General features: G+C 46.1%; 1 protein-coding gene across 1 annotated transcript in view; it reads right to left on the reverse strand.

Moving 5' to 3' along the window:
• Positions 1–26128, reverse strand: part of Lamc1 (laminin subunit gamma 1) — a 116604-nt gene that overhangs the window by 25925 nt on the left and 64551 nt on the right. The window contains exons 2-13 of the mRNA XM_052737198.1: positions 17047–17351; positions 12163–12293; positions 9416–9582; positions 6142–6330; positions 5240–5357; positions 4790–4888; positions 4568–4704; positions 4077–4199; positions 3797–3986; positions 3266–3378; positions 1464–1685; positions 1175–1363 (exon numbers count right to left, since the gene is read on the reverse strand). Coding sequence (XP_052593158.1) covers positions 1175–1363; positions 1464–1685; positions 3266–3378; positions 3797–3986; positions 4077–4199; positions 4568–4704; positions 4790–4888; positions 5240–5357; positions 6142–6330; positions 9416–9582; positions 12163–12293; positions 17047–17351 — 1983 coding nt within the window. The remainder of the gene's footprint in view (positions 1–1174; positions 1364–1463; positions 1686–3265; positions 3379–3796; positions 3987–4076; positions 4200–4567; positions 4705–4789; positions 4889–5239; positions 5358–6141; positions 6331–9415; positions 9583–12162; positions 12294–17046; positions 17352–26128) is intronic.

A 26128-nucleotide genomic window follows, 5' to 3' on the forward strand; every position in this document is an offset into this window, starting at 1 on the left:
GCTGAGGACACAGACTTCCTAATCCCAGGCAGAGGCCTGAAGAGATCTGATCACCTAAGGGAGGAGTGGGGATCAAATTCGGATGAAAATCCCCAGCTGGAATAAAGGGGCGATCAAACGGTAAAAGAGAACGGAGAAGGAAACCAAGAAGAGGGGCAGGTCTGACTACGGAGGTCCACATGGCCACGACACAGACCACACAGCCACGACACAGACCACACAGCCACGACACTGACCACTGACCACTAGACCTGACAAACCAAAGCGGGGGTCAGTAAGCTGGAAACATGGGTGAGGTGGGGCAGAGGGAAGGAACAGAGGCAGGAGAGTGGGAATGAGGGGCCCTCCTGGCCCTGCTGTGGGCAGCCACCAGACTCCCTCGGAGCCATCTCCACGTGAGCACAAGGGCGGCATTCCAGCTGTGATGTCTCATCTGATAAGACAGCTATTCCACATGTGATCTATACTTCAAAAGCTTGAAACTGGTTTCATATCAAACTAACACAGAGACACAAGGCAGCCTGCCTTAAACTCATTCCCAAATACAATTCGCTTTCATTTGAAAGTCTAGGATCAAGTTTCAAATCCTGCAGTCCTTATACGGCTTTGAGCGAGCGAGTAATGTTGTTTCAGCCTGGTTTTGTTTTCCTGCCCTTCACAGCAGAGACAAGGTAAGCCAAAGGGGTGTGGTCTGCCAGCGAGCCCCAACCCTCATGCTCACGGCCCTCATAGCCGCTGTGATCACCTAGGACTGATCTCATCTTATGTTCTTTGGGAAAAGAACGGAATGGGTAGAATGGGAAGAGAGGTCTACCCAAAGCTCTGGGGGAAAAGAAATTCCTAACTTGATGTAACGGACTTTGAAATACTGAAAGGATGATTTAGAGGAAGAATTTTAAAATTGTTATTTCACACTGACAGTTCCAGACAAGCCTGCACTGAAAGCCCAGTTTGGGTTCTCACTTGATGAGAGATTACGGTCTGGTGACAGTTCTATTTGGAGTCACAAAGCCTGGGCTGCAGCCGCAGCTCACCCGTGTCTCACCATACACACCCGTGTCACAGCAGACAACAGCAGACAGCCCCTCTCAGGGCTGTGAGGCCGACTGAGGCGGGCTGTGCAAACACCAACAACCACATAGAACACGGAGGAGGAGGAGCCAGGAGGACTCACCAGCGGTGCCAGTCGGACAGTGAGTGCACACCACTTCCTTTGTCTTGGGGACAATGGCACAACTTGAGCCACCAGGACAGGGACAAGGCTGGCAGTCAGAGGAGGTGCCCAGGGTGGAATCTCCATAGTACCCGTCGCCACACTTCTCACAGTGGGGGCCGTCGGTATTGTCTCTGCAGGCACAGACACCTATTTTGGGAGCAGATCGGAGCAAGCCATGAGATGTGTGAAGAGTAAGTCAGTCAACGCGTGCCGCTCCTAATGGCAAATGGAGCCGCCGCCTTCTCACCTGTCTCGGGGTCGCAGGTCTCACTGTGTCCATTGCAGGTACAGAGCACACACGGACTGTAAGGTCCAAGACTCGGAGTTTCTCTTCTGTAGCCCGAGACGCACATCTCACAGAACTGCCCTCCGTACCCCACTGGGCAGGTGCAGGACTCCACCCAAGTCGCAGGAACTCCAGGCCCAGGACGAGCACTTGCCAAGGTGACATCATCCAAATATCCGGCGCCTGTTTGCGGTATAGAAAAGAGAATCATTGAGGTGCCTTCTAGTTTCCAAAAGCTCACGAAGACTCAGTAAAACGTAAGAGTGGCCAGACCCAAGAGTCCAGATAAAACTGACCACTACCTGAGGTCATTCACCAGGAAGGATAACCAGAAAACAACATTTAAGACAACCGTGTGGTACAGGATGCTAAGCACGCTTGCGCGCGCGCACACACACACACACACACACACACACACACACACACACACACACACACAGAATGTCCTTCCACTTCCATAAAGACAAAGCAAGTTTATACTGAGCTAGACAACGGTCCACGCAATCCAGTAGAACCAGCGGCAATGCTCTAAGGGCGTAAAGGTAGGCCTTGGAGATACTACCATGTTTCCCTTCATTTCTAGTCTGCTGGAGTCCTTTGCAGTCTTTTGCTTAAAGTACATTCCTCCCACGTTATGGAGCATTACTTGCTGTTTATATAATTCATGTGGAAATTGACCAGCTAGGCCCAAGGATACTTCCATTACTGGCTTGGATGCAGCTTTTAATATGTTTATGATTTTTGCCAGTCAGCTCACAAGTTATGATGTGCTTCCAATCTCTAAACATTCTTACATCTCCCTGGCCTAAAAATACTCTTTCTTAAATCTTGCTCCTACTCCCAAATGATAACTCATCTCTTTTCCTCTCTTTCTGCCAAACTTGAAGAGAATATTCTTTATTTTACCTTCTCACATTCAAAATTACTTTTCAGAGAGTCCAGTGATCTTACTCAGCTTCATCCCTGAGCCAAAGTTAAACTCCTCACCAGTGACTTCTCAAGCCCACCTAAAACCCAGCGGTGCTCGTCCTAGGCCTACAATTATTTTTTCTTCTCCAAATTCTTTTCTTCCCTTGGGCCTCAGGACACAGACCTCAACTGTATTTCCAGGATCCCATCCCCTCTCTCTGTTTTCTGCCATATTTCCAAGTTTAAAAGTAAATGCCCAAAATGTAGACACAATCTACATTTGTAATCCAAACCTCTTCCAAGGGCCCAGATCCATATTAGTGATCACTTATAAAACATTTCTATATGGGCATTCATGCAGAGAGCTTAAAAACAAGCAAACTCAAGCGATCCAAGCTATAGCCTTCGCCTCACCAGACAGGGGGAAAGCCCTCATTAATAAGTTCTTGAAGGCATACGCTTAAACCCTTGTTTACATAACATTAAAGCAAATGTTCATTAGGTAATATATAATTTCTCATAATTTAGCCAATAGTTCAAGTCACTTGGTAATTATATGGCAGTAAATAACAAGAAATGAAGGTTAAGCAAGTTGAACCAGTAGTTATAATAGAGACTTTAAGAAAATCTATACACAATGGAATTTCAATTGGCTTATTAATTATCAAATAACACTGTCACTAATTTTAGTGAATGTTCTCCAGATCCTTGAAGACAGTTGCAAAGTGCATTTTAATACAAGGGTGACAGCAGTTTGGGTCAGTGTGAACATATCAGAACAGGGCGTTTCTTTACCACACATCCTTCTACTTCGTCACATTCTTAATTAACTCCTAAATGACATCACAACTTACTCCTCTCACTGTAGGTGCCACGGATCTTGATAGAGGTCAAGTTGTTTAGGAGCTTCTGAAATTCAAAGGGGGAAAGAGTGGGCCTCCAAGGGTAATCTGTGGCTTCATGGAGCCTGGAGAGACAGAAAGGGCACATAACCTCTGTAAGGAAGGGTAATCTGCAAGGGGGCTGTTCACTGCTCACTGATGCCCCCACAGGCATTACTGACTCACTAACCAAGTAAGAGAGCACCGCCAGTTTCTCAGTCAGCTAGAAAAGGGAAGGATAAAAGAAGGCTCATCTCAAGAGCCCAAAAGGGTTTTTACACAGAATTTCAATATGTAACCCAGGCTAGCCTTGAGCTCTCGGCAACCCTCTTGACTCAGCCTCCAATGGTCTAGAACAATTGGTATGAGCTGCCACATCTAGCCCAGAAGTTTTTCTGTAACACACACCTTGAGGCCAGATCAACTCTGACAAACAAAACAACAAAAACCCACTTTCTCTTTCTCAGCTGATCAGGTCTGAGTTGAGAGAGAGCACCGTCTCACCTGAAGATGTACTTCACAGTGGTCTCGCTAGGGTAGGAATTGCCCTGAGCAATCAAGGGCACGGACACTCTCAAGCCAGCTCCCTCAAGCACGAGATCTTCTGCAGAGAGGCGAGTGTCCCGTCTGTCCACTCGGAAGGAGAAGGAGAGGTTCTGTCCGTAACTCAGAAGCTGGTTGCCCAGGAACTTCGCTGAAAGGCAGACAGTAGGCTGGGTCAGAACGGGAGACTGTGACCCAGAGGAGCACTCAGAAAGCCGTGCTGCTTTCCAGCCTCACTTACCAGGGGCGATGAAATACCTAGGAAAGTAACTGTCCGAGATCACAGCAATATCCTGTCTGTCTGAGGACCACTCAAGAGACGCCTCCGAGCCATCCCTCTGTTCCACACGCCACCCATCCTCATCTGCGGTGGAGAATGAAGACACAGGCACATGACAAACATCCCAGATGAAGGCCCACAAGATGCGAGACTGCACCTCATATCGAGAAAAATCAATAAAAAAATCTGACCCTACAATAGAACCTATATATACTATCCCCTGAAAGATACATTTTGCTGTATTTTTTACGGAACATTTGTAGTCACTCTAAAACCGTATGTATGTTTCATTAAAGAGCCACACAAGGAAAAAAAAACCATGCATATTCAGTAACATCAAATGTTCCTAATATCAAAAACCCTCCCTAGCTACTGATTCCAAAAATACCCTTGTAAGAGTGGTCTCAGGGCTCTAGGGCTTGTTGTGAAGCTGTGAATAAGGGCTGCATTACCGATCTGAAAGGTGGAGGAGATGTCATAAACACTGTAGCCAACAGCATTTGTGCACACAGAAGAATGCCCAAAGCAGAAGCAGGGTGTGCAACCCTTAGGATTAGAGGATTCCAGATTAAAAAATCCAGGCTTGCATCTGAAAGAGATTAGGCAGCAGCATCAGTCACTGTTTCCACTGGAAACCTGATACCATGAGAACAGTCAGGGAAAGATGGAGCTACCTCTCACAGCTGAAGCCTTCAACATTGTCTTTGCAAACACATCTTCCTGTTTCAACGTTACACTCATCCGTGCTGCCGGAAGGATTACAGGAGCATGGCCTGTTTGATGGAATGGAGCACAAGAATGAAAGGAAAGAGGGAAGAAATCCTTTCTTAAAGCCAAATGCTTTACAGTAGATTTTACACAGTCATCTCCAAAGGACATAAATTCCTGTTACTTTTGTACTCAGATTTGGTTTCAGTCAAGAATACTCATCACCACTGAGGAAACCTAACACTGTGCACACTCACTTAAACTACTAAAAACACTCTCTGGACTCTCCAGAACCCCAGGGCATCTTCACGGTGGTCCAGAAGCTCACTGACCATACTGCTGGGCAAGTGTTCCCACTGTTATTACCACTGTCCTGTGAAGATTCCGGACCAGTCTCTGATTCTCAAAACATTTACCTGCATCCTGCCTCAGTGAGGGAATGGAATCCAGGCTGGCAACGGTCACACTTGTCGCCCATCACTCCCGGCTTACAGCTGCATCTGCCGTAACTGTCACACTGTGTGCTGAGAGAACCTAAAATATAGTGAGTCCATGTTCAACTCCACAGCTGGAGAGAGGGGTAAGTAAAACCCATGTCCAAAGAAACACAAGCAGATGCTAAAAGCAATGCCTGGTGACCATTATGTAATCTCTGGATGATCAGAGAAAATAAGGACCAAATTCTAAACTAGAACGCTTTGTAAATCATAGCTTTGTAAGCCATAAGAGTTTAGCTTTCCAGGCACACTCTCAGGTAGATCTACCCACCACTCTTGAACAAAAACTGATAGAGTGTACATAAGGCCAGTCACCTCTCTGGCCATGAGACATTCCTTAAGATTCTCATCTAGAACATCATTATACATAGGCACAAACAACAAAATATTAGCCTAACTCACACACTCACACACACACACACACACACAAAATAACCCCAAGAGACCGAATGCTGTGTATCTCTAAACACACACTAGCATGCTGTACACAGCTCAGCCCTCTAAGATTAGACTAAACAAAATCATTAACAAGGGGAAGCCTTCCTCAGTCAAAGTTCAGATGGTCTCTATGACCCAGCTGCCAATTATTTACAGAACCACTACTTCTTTTATACACACTAGAAAATTATCTGAAAGTTCAACTTCGTTAGAGTGAAGGAGAGGCATGGAGGCACAACAAGACGTTTCTAAGCTAGAACAGCATGCATGCTGACGCACTTGACTGTGCACATGCTCAGAATGCAAAGCTTCATTTTCTGGGTTCAGGAGACTCCTGCATCATCTCACTCCATCCAGTGCAACGGAGCCTTCCTGTCACTTACCAACAGGACTGCAGTGGCATGGAGAGCAGGCTTCAGTGTTCCCAAGGCGGAAGAAGTTTTCTCGGCACCTCTCACACTTGGCACCGTCTGTATTATCCCGGCAGTTGGTACAGTGGCCACCATGTCCAGTTGAACGGTATAGTTCAGGGTCAAAGTAGCATTCCTGGGATCGGCCATTGCAGTCACAGGCTGTAGGCCAAATATACAAGTTATATCAGATCAGAGCTGTATACCTTTAAAAAGAAAATGTATGTGTGTTTCTGTGTGAGAGAATCCTGTGTATGGGGATGCCTGCAGGAGTCAAAAGAGGGTGTCAGATGTCCTGGAGCTGGAGTTAGAGGCAATTGTGAGCCACCCAACGTGGGTGCTTTATTGGGAAATGAACTCTGGAAGAGGAGTGAGTGTTCTTAACCTCTGAGTCATCAGGATAGCCTCCAAGATCTGTATACCATTAAGAAAGCATTTTAAAAGACTCCAAGAAAACCAACCCACAATTCCCCGCATCTCTGTGACAGGTGGTACAGAACGACCCCCAGGCATATTGTTTATAGAAAACCAGTTTAGATAGCCTGATCATCACTTTACTAAGAAATATCCATCCTTAGAGAAAAAGGATACCATAAACATAAGAACTATACTCAGAGAAGAATCTGCCTCCCAGTAGCTGTTCATACATAAGAGCCAAGACAAATGATCCTTCTTCTAACTGTTACTTGAGACAGGATTTCACTATGTAGTGTTGGCTGGTCTGGAACTCACTATGCAGACCTAGCCTTGGAGTCAGAGATCTGCCTGCCTCTACCTCTCCAGTGCTGGATAACAGAGTGTACCCCACATCCATTTTTCCAATCCTTATCCTTGAGTTGTAGTACTGACAGCAGAAAGAAGGCACTAACTTATCATGCAGCTTTTAACATTTTTGCCTCAACAATCTGAACACATTAAGATGCTGTCAAAGGGTTAGATTACTCTGTCCAGACTAGGGAACTCGAGACATGTAGGTTTAAATTAGCACGTCTGGTGATGGAAGCAGAATTACAGGGAGATCCAGACCCTTCAGATCCATCTGCTGCAGAACCACGGGTCCAACTGCATCATCTGTTAAAACCATACTTTAAGAATAAGCAACTGGCCAGGCGTGGAGCACAGCTTTAACCCCAGCACTCAGAAGGCAACTCTATGAGTCTTAAGCCAGCCTGGTCTCCACAGAGAGTTCCAGGTCAGGGCTACAGAGTGAGATCCTGTCTCCAAAATAAACAAACAAATATTTGTAGTCACAGAGTCTTTACTTCTGCTTATCATAAGATGATTTTCTCAGACTTAACCTGTCCAAAACATATATAAGCTCTTGGCTATCACATAAGAACAAAGTTTGGCTTGGTTTATGCTAGAGCTATCAACTATTTAAAAAAAATATTTGAATATATATTCTTTTTCTATACAAAAAAGGCTACTGTAGAATTATAACTGAAAACATTTTTAGAAACTTGAATTGCTGGCCCCAAGACTTGGAATTTTATGAAGCCATTTTTTGGTGCCTACCCCTTTCCAGTAGCTGTTGCATAGTGCCCTCCCCCCCACCCCACCCCACGCTGCCCTACATCACCCTGCAGTCAATCCAGCCTTCCTGAGAAGTGGGCTGATGCTGAGATCATGAAGCAGAAGAGTTCCCATGCCCACTGCCTCCCAACCCAGAGCTACAGCATGGGCCGTGCCTCTCCCATCAACAGCTGGGATGACAGAAGACAGCGGGACTTTTCTCTTGTCTAGCCCCAGTATCCCAACTGTCCTGTTGCAGTAACATCCGCCAGAGACTTCACTCTGAAGGGCTAGTGCTGAGGAGACTGTGGAGAAAGGTGAGTTCCTCATCAAAGCCCATTAGCTGCAAGAGCCGCTTCATTTCCTAGTGGTGAGCAGTATTTTTGTTCTTATTTCCTGGGTAAACTAGCAATATGACATCCATATGCACGCAACCTCAAATGCACGTGTGTTTAGATGACATGTTTTAGGAGTACTTCATTTCTCTTACGCCAGTCCTCATCTTACAACATCCAATTACATCAGTGTGGTAATGGGATTAAAGGAGCTCACTGGATGCTTAGAAATGCTAGAGGAGGCTATAAAGTTTATCAGCAGCTCCAGGATTTGTTGAGAGAAAGAAAAGATGCGTAATAAATTCTGCTCAAGGCGGCTCAATGAAAACAGTCGTGAGAAGGTGGTTCCTTCTCAGGGTGCTGTGATAATGCTGCACGTTCCAAGTGTCCCTTTTCTTATTCCTTTTATGCCCCACACTGATGAAGGACATAAGAACATTGAGGTTGCTTTAAAGTTTGTTCATACTAAGTCTTGGCAAATCATGACTCTATGCTTTCTCTCCTGAGTTCCCCTCTCAGTCTGTTCACAATGAGCCATGAGGTTATGAAAGCTAAACATGTGTTAATGTCTTCATTTTGACCTTTGCTAGGGCACAGGACTTGCCCCTTCTCCCAAAGCCACCCAGATTTCCCAGCAGTGGTTGGGAAAGTCCTTCCTACTGTTCTCTTTTGAGAAAGGAAAAATGATTTTGAGAGTTAACTCACTGTACCTGACACACGCTAACCAAGCTGGCTGCTTGAGCGAATGAATACTGATGAAAAGAACATGGTTGTACTCTGTACCTGGAGTTACATAGCCACAGAGTCCATCAACTGTCAATACAGAGTATGGGGGTATAGGGAGATAATGTCTGTCCTTAACATATGTACAGACTTCTCTTTATTGTCCCCAGGCCCCAATGGAGGACAACTATTCTCATGACATTTGCACTGTATGCCATATTAGTAGCCTACAGATGACTAGCACGAAGAGGGGTGCATGGTCACATGCAAATGCTATGCCATCTTATATAGTGAGTTTGAACATCCATGAACTTTGGTGTGCAAGGAAGGTTCTGGAACCCATTTTCCATGGATACTGAGGGATGGTTGATTTTAAAAGGCCACGGTGACTACAGAGGTCACATTTAAGAGGTGCCACATTGACCCAGTATTTGAATCTAAGCAAACTCCTTGGTGATTCTGCTTCCTAGCTGATGTTCATGAAGGAAACAAAACCAGCTGGGTTTATTCACAACCAGCTTCCTTTGTCCATCATTTTCCTCTGATGGAGTGTAGTTTAGCCCCCTGCTCTGCAGGAGCAGTGACTTTCCGAGTTTCCATCAGTGAGGAAGGCACCCATCCCTTCCTCCAGCTGCAGTCCTTAAGCCCAATGGGCAGAGGACGCCAGCGGCACTCACGTAGGCATTCGCTGGCGCTCTCGGCCGTGGCCCTCCTCCACGGCCGGTCATTGAAGAAAGGCAGGCACTTTTCACAGTCCACTCCATAGGTGTTGTGTTTGCAATTGCACACCAGCTTGTCAAATTCATTCTTTACACACTCACTGGCATGTCCATTACACTTACACCTGGAGAGGAAAGAGAAGGGGTGGTCAAGAACAGAACCACTATGAGGGCCTAGAAACAGTACAGAGGGAGTGATCCAGAAAACCAAAAGCAAAGTAAGAATTCTTTGAATGTTACCATTCAAAAGTATAAACTGAGGAACTTAGCCAGGATAAGTTGAAACACACACACACACACACACACCCCTGAAAAACCCCAGGATGGAACATTAACTACACAGAAGAAAGCCCCTAACAGTTCCCAAGAACTCCGGCAGGATGTTTCTGAAGTGAAGGTCGTCAGGAAACCCCAGAAGACAATGGCTAAGACTAGCATAAAGTCTGACACCAGGCCACCTGGGTTTGGAACCCTTCCCACCACTTACGGTGTGCCTGAACCTCACCTGTAAAACAGACCATGATAAAGCCTCTCTCAGAGTCACTGGGAATTGCTCAGTCTCTGCATACAGGACTGAACAGAACACCGTTAATACACAGGCAATAATTCACCCTCATGATTAATGCTTCCCACTGAAGGAACTGAGACACTGACTTTGATACCTAGTTCCTTATAGATGTTCAGTAGACAGATTAGTCCCTTGGGCTCTCTGGGGGTGAGGGCCGCCAAAGGATCCCCTAGATGAAGGTATGGAAATGAACTCAGGATCCAAGGAAACACAGAGATGTGAATGTGGCTGAGCAGAGGCATTTCTCCCACTTGCTTCCTTAAAGACAGCAATCCCATAGCTTCAGGCACTCATCTGAAAGTGCCTGTGCACGCTGAACTCATCTTCAGTGTGCAGAGAGGAGCCTCACTTTAGAACCCCGTTCCCTCCTTCTCCAAGGCCCCTGTCCTTGGTGGTCATACAAACTTAAAGGTCTCCCATAACCTCAAACTCTGCATGTCTATGACTAAGTGCCTCATCTCCTCCAGGGTGGCCCATTTTCTAAATTTAGTAATGGTACCACTGTTCTCCTGATCATTAGACTAAAAAGCTGGTAATTTCCCTTTCACGGTAAAATGCATCTCTGCATCCCTTTTGATCTGTAAGGAGCCTAATGTCAGGCGTTTGTTGTTTAATATCCAGATTACACATCATCAAAGCAGGAATGGAAACTCCATCAACCACACTGTACCTTTACCCTGTTTGCACACTCACCTTAAACATCTTTCTGAATTGATTCTGCAGGTCAGCATATAAAGTAATGGGCCTCCTGGCGTCTTCATAACTATGCATCACTGTACTCACTCTCTCCAGACATCATCTTCCAAACCCAGTTATGATATATATCCTTACTCCAAGCACTCTCGAATTTTTCACTGGTTGCATTTCAAACCAATCTCACTGAGCATGCCAGGAACACCAGATACAAAAATAATTTTTCTGCTCTAGAGATCTCATGGGCTAATACAAGGGGAAAAGTCCATGATTCTCAGCCTGTCACCTCTGACCATAAATCCATCTTTCTGGTTTACAGTTCTGCAGAGATTTTATTCCCATCAAGCAGGATTACACTCTCTGAACTTCTGCTGATATATATCCACCCTCCTGCACTCAATCTACACATCTTCCCTCTTTACCCAAATCCTACCCTTCCTTTAACACCCATCCAGATCCGACCTGTTTCTTGATTCATGACGTCTTTGTTTAGAATACATGGTTGCACTAGCACAAGCTGAGCACCCCTCCCTAAGTGCTTGGGAACGGAAGTTTTTGAATTCTGTATCTTTTTCAAAAGCAGACTGCTATATCTTGGGAGCAAAACCAACAACAGCCAGGGGACCAGCATCTTGACTGTCTAACTGTGATGTCACCTGAGCACCAGAAAATTTCAAGTTTTGTATGCAGTTCGTTTTTCTATCAACTTGGCATAAGCATGGGGCATCTGGGAAGAGGGACCCTCAAATGAGACAATCTCTCCATCAGACTGACCTGTGGGCATTTCTTGATTAATGATTGATAGCTGATGGGGGAGTGCCCAGCCACTGGAGGCAGTGGTATCCCTGCAAAGGTGGTCCCGGACTGTGTAAGAAAGCAGGCTGAGCAAGCCATGAGGAACTACCTAGTAAACAGCACTCTTCCGTCGCCTAGGTTCAGTTCCTGCCTCCAGGCTCCTGCGCTGCTGGAATATCTGCTCGGACTTCCCTCACTGATAGACTGTGATCTCAGAGTTAATAAGATAAATAAGCCTTTTCCTCTCCCAACTTGCTTTTGGTCATGGTGTTTATCACAAAAACAGAAAGCCAACTAGAACATCTTGAGTTTGTGGATTAGGGATGCTCAACCTACATTTGAATTTTCATATATTAACGAATTGCTCTTAACTCATTTATAAGATCCTAGGTCAAGGCTTCTCCCTTAGGCAACAGCTCTGCAGAATCTCTTACTGGATTAATAGTAATAGATTACTGTACTTAAATGGTCAATGAGTGTGGACTTAATAAGGTTTGACAAAACCCAATTGCTTAGCTTCCAGAATAAGAAGATCTGATAAGAAAAAAATTCCTACATAGTAGCTTGTCTTTCCAGATCCACATGGTCCCTAAATGCTAATACAGTCACAAAGAGTTCCACATCAAAGTTCCAATCATAGTTCACTCACCTGCCGCCCACAGCGAAGTCTGAGATTGCATAATAATAGGACTTGAGAACTTTGGGGTCGTTAAACACTTCATCTCCAAAAGTGTTTAGGCGATTGAGTGTTACTCTGATGTCAGTAGCAGTTACCCACTCCTGCAGAAGGAAAAACAAACAAATACATAGAACATAGAGAGAAGCAGAGGGGCTGAAGATGAGAAAGACATTTGACAACATCTTCCTAATAGTCCAGATGCTAATCTAGACCTCTTTTGCTGAACTACTGAACTATAAACTTCAGTTCCCCGACAGACTCCTCCTTGGCTCTTCCACAGTTAACAGTCGAGTCACCACTTGTGAGTTTCCATAGGTGAGGACCCTGCCGGTTTCCTCCTCAGGTGACTGAAAGAGCCGAGTGAAACCCACACCCAAAAGCCCAGGGAGCGAGCGGCAGAACTCTCCTCCTCCTCCTCCCTTCTCAGTCTACAAGTGAAACTCGGCCAGCAGTGCCAGCTCAGATCACACACCCGCCACACTCATTCTAGCACACGTGTCCCCTTGCACACTTTGTACCGTCCAGTTCTGGCTCCTAGGCCTGAACTGCACTGGTGTGGGGCAGGTAGAGACCTAACCACAAGGCAGTGTGTGTGTGTGTGTGTGTGTGTGTGTGTGCGCGCGCGCGCGCGCACTGACCCGAGCCAACCAAACGCAGCTGTGTTGGTCGTCACCTTTGCTACGACATCACCTCTGTTAGGTCTCCCCTGGACAATCTTAAAATTATCCCACTCCATTGACTTATTATCTCACACTGCCTCCAATACCCGGTTAAAGTTAGGAGAAGGGTAGGCAATCTATGTCCATTCTGCTCAGTGCAGCGTCCCTCAGGCTTGGCACAGAGTGAGCGAATCCACGTCTGATCAAGTTGAAAGGTGTATCATACAGAACAATGGGAACCAAGGCTGTGACACTACCCTGCGTTTGCTGTTATCTAAGCCCTTATGATATATATATATATAAATATATATATATATTTATATATATAAAATATTATATTATAATAAATGACCTTTCACTGAGCTGACTTTATCAGATGCTTACATGTGTGGCATGCTGCTGTCATAACGATCCCAATGACCCAGCCCGCCACACCCTGTGCAATTTCCTCCCATGCTAACTCTGGTTTTGGCAGAGGGGACATCAGGTAATATGACACACACAGAGGCTCGATAAGGACTATTTATGTTCCGGGACTTGCCCTCACTGGTCTCCTGAACATGGAAGACCCCGGGGGAAAAGAAAGACTCAGGCCTCAGTTGACCTGCCTGGTGAAGGAGCCCAGACCAAAGACAGCACTTCTCCTCCAGTCCAGGGGACGGACTTAGGGACTAAGAGCCAGAATCACCCTCACCTCTGTAAAAAGCAGGGGTGGGGGGTGGGGGCTGACAGCGGCATCTGCGCTTCCAGAGGCTCTCAGACCAGCAGGCGCACTCCTGATAAAGCAGCGCCGCCTTAAGCTATGCCAAACACCTGGCAACGAACAGAGCTCATAAAAAAACTAATCTCCATGAAGCTTCAGTATAATTAGAAAGGAGAAGATGATGATTTCACCGTATCCAATCTTGGAACTCAATAACAACTCCCACTCATGGCCACAACAGCAGGAATCTGTTAGTTGTCCATAACGCAAATAGCTAAACACACCTCTGCCTAATGCTTATGATACCTTCTCCAGGCTTCATCTTTACCACAGCTCCCCTCTACAAAGGAGATGGAAAGCTCACAGGGTGCCACTAAGGCATCATGAATATCTAGACTGAACAGAGTCCGAATCTCAGCTCTGCCACTTAAAACTGCGAGGTGGGACAATTTACGCCCTTTCTGAGCTCTGACTCCTCATCTGTAAAAAGAAAGATAATAAAAATAGCCAACTTACAGAGTTACAAGAGCTAAAAGACTTAATACATCTAGACATCAGAATGCTGCTCAGCCATCTACGGCTGAGAACATGCTTGCTGCGTTACAGCACAACAGTGTATAACAGAGGCTAAGAACTGCAAACCAGTACAGGCCGGTACTCAGCCAGCGGAGCCGGAGACCTTCCCCTCCGCCATCTGGGAGAAAGCAGTTTACTCTTATCAGCTAGAAGTCAAACCTGCTCACCCGACTTGGCCCCGAGCTATGAGAGCCAGAGCTGTTATAGCCAGACACGCGTAATTAAAGCTCCCGCACAATGAAACGAACTCACCAAATTATTCGGACGCCCAAAGCGTTCTTACCAGAGTCTCACTAGTTTCTATGACAAAGAGCAGCTAACAGCAGAATCCCTGCTGGGGAGCTGCTCAAGACAGGCTGGGGCCATGCAGCAAGCCAAGGAGCCAGAAAACCACGCTTTCTTACTGGTCCTACTACGGCCTCTCCAGGACAAGAAACACAATCAACCGGACAGAGTCAAGGCTGGTGGGTGTCTGCTCCACGGCCTTTTCTAAGGCTTTCTTTCAGCGTTTAGCTATTTCACCATCTATCTGAATCAGCTATTTGTGGTGATATTTTAATTGTGCTGAAATGTGATTTTATTTGTATATTAATAATAAAGTTTGCCTGGAGATCAGAGGTCACACAGCAAGGTCACATAGCCTTAAACAGCAGTCAGGTGGTGGTAGCACACACCCTTAATCCGATCACATGGCAGGCAGAGTCTCGGTGTGGTCAAGGACACACGAGCCTTTAATCCTAGTACCAACCATAGAGACCTGGAGGTCTGTATAGACAGGCAGTGACGAGGAAATCATGTGGCTGGGCTTAGAGCCAATGAGAAGGCAGAACAGGAAGGCAATAAAAGCACAAGTCACACAGGAAGAAGCTCTCTCTGGGGAAGCAACAGCAGCAAGGTGGTAAGGTACAGTAGTCGTGACTCTTCGCTAGTTCTCTGATCTCTTTGGCTATTACCTCTGCATTTGGCTCTGTGTTTCTTATTTAATAAGACTGTTTAGAAATTCGTCTACAGCTATTCTCTGCTGTTCATGTTCCCCGCGTCACCAGGAACTCTTCTGAAAGGCCTTGGAGAACACCTGGATGTACTTCCATAGTCACCATCCTGACAGCCTAAAAGAACACACGGGTGGGGCCTGGACACGCAGAAAAACATGTTCTCATCGGTGGCTCTGCCTAAACCTGTATAACCCAATCAGAAAGTGCCCCTGACTATAAGAATAAACGACAGGGCTGGCAAGATGGCTAGGGGGTAGGGGTGCTTGCTGCCAAGCCCGATGACCCGAGTTCAATCCCCAAAGCCAACATGGTAGGTCTTGCATGTTATCCTCTGACCTACATGTGGGTAGTACACGTGTGCTCTCACATACACATACAGAATTAATAAATGTAAAAGACTAGTAATTATAATAAATTCCAGAGAAAAACACTGAGAATCCAGAGTGGAAAGCCCAGGGAAACAGAGGTTTCCACTAAGTTGTCATGAAATGGGCACAGCATTTGCAAAGTCACATCGAGTCCTTCCTTCTCTCCCCGTCACTGAATATATATAGACCGCCCCATTTAGATACTAACATCACCATCTAAATCGGTGTGACATCAGTGTCTGTATCACCATACTAAGAATGACACAGGGATCCCCACTCTGCCATAATCACACAGCCAGAACATGTGCAAAGTTTAAACCTGAGCCACACACAGAGGCTCCATATGAGGGGGTAAAAGGAATGCGCATGGAATTGATGAGAGAAACCTTTGATTCGCTCTACTGTTAGACAGGCGAAGGTTTTTAACGTGATGCTTAAGCACAGTACCAAGTTGGCCTAACAGATATCCCGTCTCTAGAACTCAACTTCTCAGGTGAAGAAAAAGCTTTCTCATAGTCACAATCAACAGCACAGACAAAATGTCCTTGTGTGGGAAGGAAGGGAGGCATTCTTATGTACTTAAATATCTTATGTCAGCTGTTCCCCATGGCTAATTTAAAAAATATACCTTTTCCTTTGTCAAATCAAGGAGCAGTTAAGATAGAATGCAAGAAAAATGGGGAGATTGTTTCAAATATCTCACTTTACTTACTTTGGGAAGGGGCAGGCCAGTAAGAAGATTCAGCAGGTAAAGGCACCTGCCACCAAACCAAATGGCCTCAGTTCAATCTCTGGGCTCCACAGGGTAGAAGGAAAGAACCAGCTTCCATTAGTTCTTTTCCTCTGACCTACATACATAAGCTCTTGTGCTTACACACATACACACACACACACACACACACACACACACACACTAATTTTTTAAATGTAAAAAAAAAAGAAATCTTTTAAGACAGTATCTCATGTATTCCAAGCTGGCCTTGAACCTGTGGCAGAGTTGAAGATGATCTTAAATTTCTGACCTTCCTGCCTCTACCTCTCCTGGCTTAGGAGGTACTGAAAATTAAACAGTCTACAAACTGAGTCATATTCCCAGTCCTATACCAATATCTTCTGAAAAAGTCAGAAGTGAAAAGTTCCCTCCTCAAGTAGAGACTAAAGCTAGAACTGTTCATCGTTAATAAAATTTCCAAAGTAGCTGAGTGTGTCGGTGTACACCCTTAATCTTAGCACTTAGAAGCTGGAGGGTCAGGAGTTCAAGGCCATCCTCAACTGCATGCATAAGTGGGCCATTTCAGACCTTGTCTCAAATAACGCCCCCAAATTAAAGTGTGTGTTTGCTTGTTTTTGTTTTGTAAAGGTTAAACTCTGGGGCATGTTTTCAAGTGGAAAAGATATAGAACCAACATCACCCAGGCAGTGGGAAGAAAACGTAGAGATAACATACAGGAGAACAGCAGAGAATCCAGCCGCCTGTGTGATGGGTCATGTGGATATTTTGCATCCTTAGTCAGGGGAGGACGCAGCTCCCACACCACCCTGGGAGTGCCTACCTGCAGCACGGGGCTGTTGTCAAAGTTGTAAGCACTTGGCCTTCCTTCCAGGGTGGAAAAGGCCACGTTGCCCCCGGTGAGGGGGGAAATGTCACTGAACTCGTCAGTACACAAAGCCTGCTGCTCGTCCCCTCCTGTCCTGATGAAGCCTCGGTTGGCCTTTGAGTAGGTATTCTCACAGGAGCCACTGTAGTACTGGTAAGGAATCCAGGGTCCATCCTCCCGAGTGCGCTTATAGACGGCGAAGCTCTCTGGGCGGCTGGTGTGGAACTTGAGGCGCACGTAGGTGATGTCAAAAGCCTTTCCTAGGGAACAAACACATCAGAGTCCTTAAATCGTGTGGATGAAGATGAGAAATGCCCCTATTCCTAACCAGGTCGGGCTGGATGAAGAGGGCCCAGCATTAGACCACGAAGACCTCAGTACATTAATCACAGTGGTCGGGCCTGCTGGGCTATTCTAAACCTGGAAATTGCACATTTCCCAGCATTAGACAAAGTACAGTTGGCCTCTTAACATTGGCTGTGAAAATTTGTGATAGAAGTTCAGGACTAATGAATTTTACAATAAAACTAAATAAAAAGTTCACCTATTCTTAATGCTGCTGCTTCAATGAATGCTTAATTAAAAGATATTAAAAAAAACATGAGGACCTTTGAAATGGGTCTCCTGGGTACTTTCAATACTTAAAAAAAAAAAAAAAACCTTACTTTTTATGAACTACAGCACTTGTCCTGGTGCAGGAAGACTGTCCTCAGAACTACTCTCTTGTCTACCCAGTGGGACATGAACAGGAAAGGGGAAAATCCCCATTCAGAAGCTCAACCAAGAGCTAGAAGGAGAAAGAGAAATGCATCTTGAAGAGGTCATATCCGAAGACGTTCACAGGAGAACACATGAGAAGTCGCTCTGAGCAGCCAAGGGCAGAAGGAGGAGTCAGTGGGCTGCCTGCCCTCTAGAAGCAGGGTCAGGTGGGTCCCTGCACAGCCACAGTGTGGCCAACGGTTGGGATGGCATGTCCTCGGACACTATGCAACCATTCAATCACCATCGGTGCACTCATCAGGCCTATCCTTTACAATGGGCATGCTTTGCTACTTCTGTGTTAGACCAGAGACACACGGTGACCACAGCCGGGTCAACAGGTATCTGTTGAGCTCAACTCCACATTCAGTCCTGTGCGATACACTGGCACAGGGTGTGTACAGAAACAAATCTTTGCTCTCAAGGAGCTTACATGTACTCCCCACAAGTGAATCATCGCCTAGAAAAAACAACAACAACAAAAAACCCCTGATCTTCTCCTGTGCAGAACAGGGACTCCTGCCCTCTCAGACGCTGGGGAAGAGACCTCTACTGTGAGTCCAGGTCATATCCTCCGACACAGCTTTATCTACACTAAAACTGACTTTCTCAACTGGTCCAAGTCATAGAAGAGATTTAGTAACTGCACCCCACCCCCACCCCTGGCCTGAGACACACACACACACACACACACACACACACACACACACACACACAGTACTCTAATAACTTAACACAACCGAACTTAAACAAAGCTGAAGTATGCAAAAAGAACACAGGCCTGGCGTTGTGGGGCCTGCGTTCAGCCTGGTTCCTTTACTCAGTAGCTGTCTGCTTTCTGCTGTAGTGGTTTCTCGTTTGTAAAGGTGAGAATCCCGCCCCATCCACTCTTGCACACCCTTGACCCATTAGAAAGTTCTATGATGTGTAAAGCAATATTAAAACAGTTTATGAAGAAAACTCTTGAACCGAGGGTCTGGACCCATTCATCCAAGGCCCTAACTGGCCCAGAGACTACTGAGTAAGTACACTCACCAAGAGCTACACAAGTACAGACCTTCCCTCAGGTGAGGTACGACATTTTTCCCAGACACAGTTCACATACGACAGCTCACTCAGCTTTGCTGAGAGAACCATTGTCTCTGCTGTCAAAAAATGGCAAGCCATCACTTCAGAATGAGGGTGAGATTGTTGTATAGTATCCACGGCATTCCAGAAACTTCCTATCGAAGACATTCCAGCAAGGCAGACAGTTGATTTTGCACAGGAGTAGGTGGCGTGGGGTGCTCACGGCTTACTCACTACTCTGTGGATTACACATTGCCTTGACTTTCCTTCTCTCCCTACCTTCCTGACATCTCACTGCCTTTCAGCAGCCTGACCTATAGCAGATACCTTCTGAAATAAGTCTGCACAGGAGGCCACAGTGTGGCCATAGCAGCAAAACCTCCAGAGCGCCCCACTGCTCTCAATAAGCTGGGGGCTTGCTGGCTTCCAGCTGAGCTCGGAGCCTCACTGCTGAGCAGCCTTTTTCTCTCAGCTTGGCCACAGGGAAGAGGGAAGGAGCTGGAGTGACTTGCTCACACTGTCCAACCACTGTGGTCACAGGAGGGCAGTTCCTAGTGGGGTCCTATGGCGAGGGTGGAGCATCGCATCTGAGGAGCACGGAGGAAAGCCACCTCACCCAGGTTTGTCAGTGTTTGCTGTGGGAAGTGGCATCTACTTCCAAACCAAGGAATGCTTAGGTTACTGACACACACAAACGGTGGCTTAGCTGATGAAGGGGCGTGGATGAGAGACGGTGGTCACTGGAGGAATGGGAGTTGTGTAGTAGCTACAACTACAAAGGCTAGCTGGAGCTGAGAACAGTTTCAGCACAAGGTCAACAGCCCCCAGTGAAGGACTTACCCCGGGAAATGCATGGTCAGGTCTGACTTTATGGCCACTGTGGAGATCAGAAGGGATACAAACAACTTCTTTGTTTGTTTTGAGACAGGGCCTCTCACCATAGCCCTGGCTGTCCTGTTACAATGTAGACCACGCCAGCCTCCAACTCGGAGATCCACCTGCATCTGCTCAGAGTGCTGGGATTAAAGGCGTGCACGACCATGCCCAGCCCAAGGACGGCTTCTTAAAACGTGGTAATGTTCCAGGAAAGATGGCAGACCAAACATAAAACAGACAATAAACTAAATGAAGCACAGGGAGACGACATCAACAGAGGCATGGCAGTAGAAGAGTGAGTCGGGAGCTGCTTAAAGACCTTCTCTCCTCGGACCCTGCTCTACCCTCTACCCATCCCACGAAGTGGAAGATCAGGAATAACATTTCATTTTCTTGCTTAAAAGCCATTAAAGGGCTGGACAGTGGTGGCGCATGCCTTTAATCCCAGCACTCGGGAGGCAGAGGCAGGCAGATCTCTGTGAGTTTCAGGCCAGCCTGGTCTATAGAGTGAGTTCCGGAACAGCCAGGAATGTTATATAGAGAAATCTTGTTTCAGGGAAAAACAAAACAAACAAAATAAAAACCCACCAAATGGAAAACAGTGCTCCCTGCCCCCCCCCCTCCCCCCGTGCGCGCTGAGACAGCATGAGATAAGCAGGATTTTAAGAGGGGGATGAGTTCATCTCAGATACACAAGATTTGGAGTACCTGCAGGTCACCTAGACGGGAGGAAATTTCTATAAGGAAACAGGATGTGAGTGGCCTGAAGGACCAGAAGCATCTAAGTTAGACATAAAGACTTAGGACCTCTTAGTATGTAGATCCGGAAACTTTAAGGAGCAGGTAGAAACCAAGGAGCAAGTGTGTTGCATTAAGAGCCAGTTTCCATGACCATCCTGAGGGGCACCCAGGTCTAAAGCACAGACAGAAGAGATGACAACACACAGTGCAGAAGGGACCAGGGAGGGCAGGAACCAGGAAAACAGGTTCTGAGGAGGGCCCAGCAATAGTATTAAAGTCTGCTAAGCGATTGGCTGGGGAGGCAGCAAAGTTAGTAAGAGCGCCTTCTGCTCAAGCATGGGGACCTGAGGTCACAGCCCCAGCTCCCACATCAAAAGTCGGGTGTATCTCTGTGCACCTGTAATCCCAGTGCTATGAAAGTGGAAACAGGAGGCTCCCTGGGGGGTGCTGGCCACTCAGTCCAGTCTGTCAGTGAGCTCCAGGGTCAGTGAAAGACCCGTCTCAAAGCAGAAGGGAGAGAGGCTGGAGAGGTGGCCCAGCCATTAGGAGTACTTCTTGCTCTTCCAGCGGACCCTAGTGGTTCCTTGGACCCGTATCAGGTGGCTTACAACTGCCAGCTCCAGGGGATCCCAGCCTTCTCCTGGCTCCCTCAGGCATTCACACACATGTGGCATACAATGACACAGACACAGACCTAATCATCTTTTTTAAAAGAAAAGAAAAAAGGTGGAAAAGTGATCGAGAACACCTGATACCCACCATGGGCACACTTAATGTGTACACACTAACTCACAAGGGTTCCGCCCACCACAAGCATGATGTGGATATATACATGCACACAAATGTGCTAAGGGTCAAGTGCCAAATAAGACAATGCCTAAAACAATGTCCACTGGCAGCAAGCCACGAAGTTTAGCGTGCATTCAGAGGAGCTGCAGGGGCAGGGTTGACAGTCCTGGGACTGAGGGGAAGAGTGGACTAAAGCAGGGAGTGTGGTCAGCCGGTTAGCGCAATGGTGAAGCAGCAGCGGATGGGGAGGAGGCTGGGGGCGCGGGGCACTGAAGCAAGTTTCTTTTTTTTTCCTTTTCTGCCTTTAAGTAGGAACAAGGAGTACATATGTAACACCACCATGCTGGGGTCCACAGGGGGAAAAGCCGAAGACATAGAATGCAAAACAAAAATCAGGATTCGGTGCTGGCTGGGGACTGGCTGGGGTTGGGGGCTGGGGGCTGGGGGCTGGACTGACCTGCCTCCTAGCTCTGTCAACTCAGAAATTCAAGCAACCTTGTGAAGGACAAAACAAAAGAGTTCTGATAATATTCTCCCTCTGTAGTGACAATCAAGGGTGCCTGCACTCACGGTAGGAGGCAAAGCCAGTTGGGGAAGCTGAGTGGGAAATACCTGAAAAACTCAGAAACACTTACTTTTTAAGCTTATTATTATTATTATTATTATTATTATTATTATTATTATTATTATTATGCATGAGACCACCTGTGGTGGTCAGAGGGCACATTTGGGGAGTCAGTTCTCTCTGGGTTCCAGGTATTGAACTCAGCTTAGCAGGCTGCTAGAGCAAGTATTTTTACACACTGGGCCATCTCACTGGCCCACTTAAGAGGCTTTAATAGGCACTTGAAGACCAGCCCCCTGACCCCCAAAAGTAGCTTTCTTGGGCAAAGACTGGCCACTGAGAAGAGGGTAGAAGGTCACAGCTCTGTACAGAGATCTCTGCAGAGGTGTTATTTCCTCCAGCAGCCTAGGGCACCCTTTTTACTAATGTACCTGAAGGACAAAGAGACAAGAAATTTAAATTGCTTCAAGGAATTTGGAATCCAGTTTGGACCACAAAGAAACCTACCCAGTGTGATGTGCAACCTTACAATCCCAAACTCAGGACGAGGCATAAAGATCCTGAGCTACATGGTAAGATCACGTACCCCAAAGAGTTCTGGGCATAGCTCTGCAGTGGGACCCCTGCTTAGCATGCAAAGGTCCTGGGCTCAAGCTCCAGCAACACACACACACACACACACACACACACACACACACACACACACACACACGGCAGACACCATCAAGAAATGGAATGGAGGGCCAGGGTATACCATCATGTGTTACCTGAAATTACGATGATCGTGGATGATGGAGAACTGGAAAACTGAACTTGTGTGCTACTCTTGGGTGCCTCCAAGTCCGTCTCGCCTTCCTCCTGCCTGCCTTCCATCTCACCACACTTCCAGCCTCCTATCAGCCCATCTTATCATTCCACACTCGAAAAGGAAGAGCTAGTTAATTGGTAAGTGGATAGAAAACAAGACCAGGTTCTCCGATTTCCAATCCAGCAACCCTGCCATACTCTCATTCCGTCACGGGAGCAAGCCAAACTAGATGGTACTGATTTAAGGTATAGAAGCCATGTCAAATGGCTTAGGAAACTGTAAGTGCAATTCTGGACACATCACCTCCTGTTCGGGCACAAGAAGACAACCATGGATATACACACACCCTGCAGAAAGTTCTCGGCTCTGAGTTTTCTACTGGCCCTCTTCCCGCCCTGCCACATTCCTTCCTTAAACAAAAAAATTCAAGTGCAGATGTTGAGAATGGAGCACTCGAAATCAATTAATATTTTCTGCTTTGAATCCTACAGTCCTGAAGGAATGAGAGGAGAGGAGGGGGCTGCCTGAACAATGAGAACCCAGCCATGCTTCCAGCGGGGCCAAGCCAAGGAATTCTGCTCCAGCCTCCTACGTGGTAAAGTATTTCTAATCTCTTTGAGTAGGGAGAAGCTCTTCCTGTCTTAGAATTGGATGCAAACACGGACTGCTGGAGAACATAAATGGCTCTCTGTTATGTGTGGTTCAGAAGAATTCCATGAGGACCTTGTGAAACAACTGCCTTTACAGTTTAGTGATGAATGACAATGGCCATACAGAACTTTCCAGGATTCCAAAATGCCTTCCCTGGCTTGAATCAGAACAAAACAAGTGCCCTCTAAAGAATCAAACTAAGTGCCACCAGCTCACTGTTGTACTTCTAGGCTGACTCTCCAGCAATCCGAAAACTAGCACTCTCCCTGAAGTCAGACTTAGGAGTACAACCCTCATAAAGTCGGAGAACAAAGTCAATTAGAAATGCTGTATGTTTAGGCTACTAACTAGGGCTCTCCAAACAGTTAACACAAACAGTAGACACAGAATGCAACTGTTTGAAAACGTTTGCAGTGTGGTTAGCACAGAGTTCCCAGGACAACATGTCCAGCTGTATACCAGCTGTCATTGCTCTACCCTAGAGATGACTGCACCAATCAGCTGCTCCAATCCAGAGAGCCCAGAGCCAAGCCAGTGCTGGGTTTGGGATCTTCGAGCAGACCAGACATCACTAACAGTTAAGCATATCCAGGATGTGCCGAGGTGACTGGAGCGAGTTCAGCAGAGTCATCCCTCCTACCGAAAACTCGCTCCTGAGGGCCTGAGTGCAGAACTGGGCGCTTCCCACGGGCCTTGAACATCATCTTGTAAATAGAATGCTGAAAGAGAGATAGGGCAGGGAAGAGGGACCGAACAGGGGCAACTCATTTCTTTCCCTTACATTTCAGTGACTGGTCATGGTCTCGCCCTATGTCAGGCAGCCAAATGCCACCAGGAAAGGGCACAGACCTGCAGAAAGTACACTTAAGTGACCACAATTTACAAACATGGACGACCACCTTTACCGTTTTCCAGCAAACAGTAATTGTCAACTAAACTCATTATAATGAATACAAGGGAGCCTCTGATTTGAGAAAGTGTCTCCTCTCAAACGCAAAGCTTTCAACAGTCATATTTTCCAAGTATGTGCAGCACACACTTCCTTTCACATTTGTGCTATACTGTGCCACAGACACTCTAAATGCAAAGCCCAAATACAGGGAGATAGATGATTTAGATTTCTTTGTAAAAGCTAGTAAGACTCTATCTATCAAAAGCTATTTGTAAAAACAATGGTCAGTATGAAGCTAAAGAGAAGAACATGCTTTGAAGCAGATGATACAGTTCTAGAGACAAAAACCTCACAATTTCAAGGAATTTGACCTTTCCATAAAGTATCAAACTTAAGTTTTGGTAAAGGACACAATTCTACTCTCTCCCTAATATCCCCCAAATACCACCTGGTACACTTTGGACAAACAAACTATTTCCACCTGTACTGCCAAAGACCAGATTCCCCAAATGCTACATATTTTTCAGCAAACTGAAAGGCCAAGCTAATGTGACTCAACCCGGTAAATAAATGTGGCCACGTTCGTCAGATAGCCATTGCATGGACAGAAAGAATTCTTAACTAAATACTAGAATGTCAAGCATGCTTGGAAGGTCATTTAAAACAGGTTCAAATTACCATTAGAGGCTGACATTTTCCCATCAGAAAACCTCAGGTACATTTATCCTAATCTGGATACCTCTGCCACTTCATGTTATATCTTCACCAAAAGAGATAAGATTACCACGTCAAAGTCCAAGCCAAGAACTGGCAACAGGGCTTATTAACCAGAACCTCATGCTTACAAGGCTTAATACCAGCCCTGATTCAGGCTAGTGGGTCACAACATGCCTGAAATCCTTGAGCTAAGCTAAAGGAATGAGGCCAGACTTTCCTCCCACTCATCCACACTCAGGAAAAAAAAAATATCTCCTCACTCTGCTAAGCCAAGTTCTAGCTGTGGGAACCGGCTGACATGAGGGAGGCAGACAGAGAAAGCAAATGATTACATTTATTATGGAAAGAAAGTAAGCAAGGAGACAGGAATACATATGCTGCAGAAGTCAAACTACTTGAACATGTAAAACTGTGGGAAAGAAGAAGACACCAGCATTTGGGGGAAGGTCTTTACTGCTCTGTACTATCTAATCTGCACAGGAGGGTGAGTATTGGTAAAAGAATCATGAGAAAATAGTCTGATTGTAAAGACGGTTCTAACATCCTAGGACAGCAGTGTAGTACAGACTAAGACCAACTCTATTCCTCCCCACATCGCACGAAGCCACAGAAGGCTACATACTGCAGCTTTATTTCTTCATCAATTACTTACTAAGTGAATTAATTACCCCAAAGCTCACGGACAAACTACTGAGAATATTCTAATCTTTTGTTTGGAAGAATACCTTTCACTGTTTAGTTTCTGTAGCTCCTAATGAACATGCCCCCTTTCCATTCCCACTAGCACGTTCTACTTGTATCTTCTATTTTATTTTATTTGTAGATAAGTTCCTACAAAACCACACATGGCTCACTACAAAATGGATACTGTCGTTTTCATGACTGCCCATTCATTTCTTACCATAGCTACCCACTGGGTCAACAGACAACAGCCCTCACTAGTCCTGATAACTGCATAGATACAAATTCTTCCATTCACTCAACACATATTTATTGAACATTAGTATGTGCCAGCTAGTCAACATTCTAAGAACGAGGCTACAGCAGAAAATAAGATACATGTGGTGCCAAACAAGGAGCCTACAAACTAGTGGGACTCAGGGTTGAGCAAGGGATGGTATATAAAAATAACAATGAGGTGAATGAGGGGATGACTTGGCCAGTGCTTGCC

Source organism: Peromyscus californicus, unplaced genomic scaffold, assembly GCF_007827085.1.
Source record: "Peromyscus californicus insignis strain IS unplaced genomic scaffold, ASM782708v3 Scaffold_14__1_contigs__length_90479793_seg_2, whole genome shotgun sequence".
Classification (NCBI taxonomy): Eukaryota; Metazoa; Chordata; class Mammalia; order Rodentia; family Cricetidae; genus Peromyscus; species Peromyscus californicus.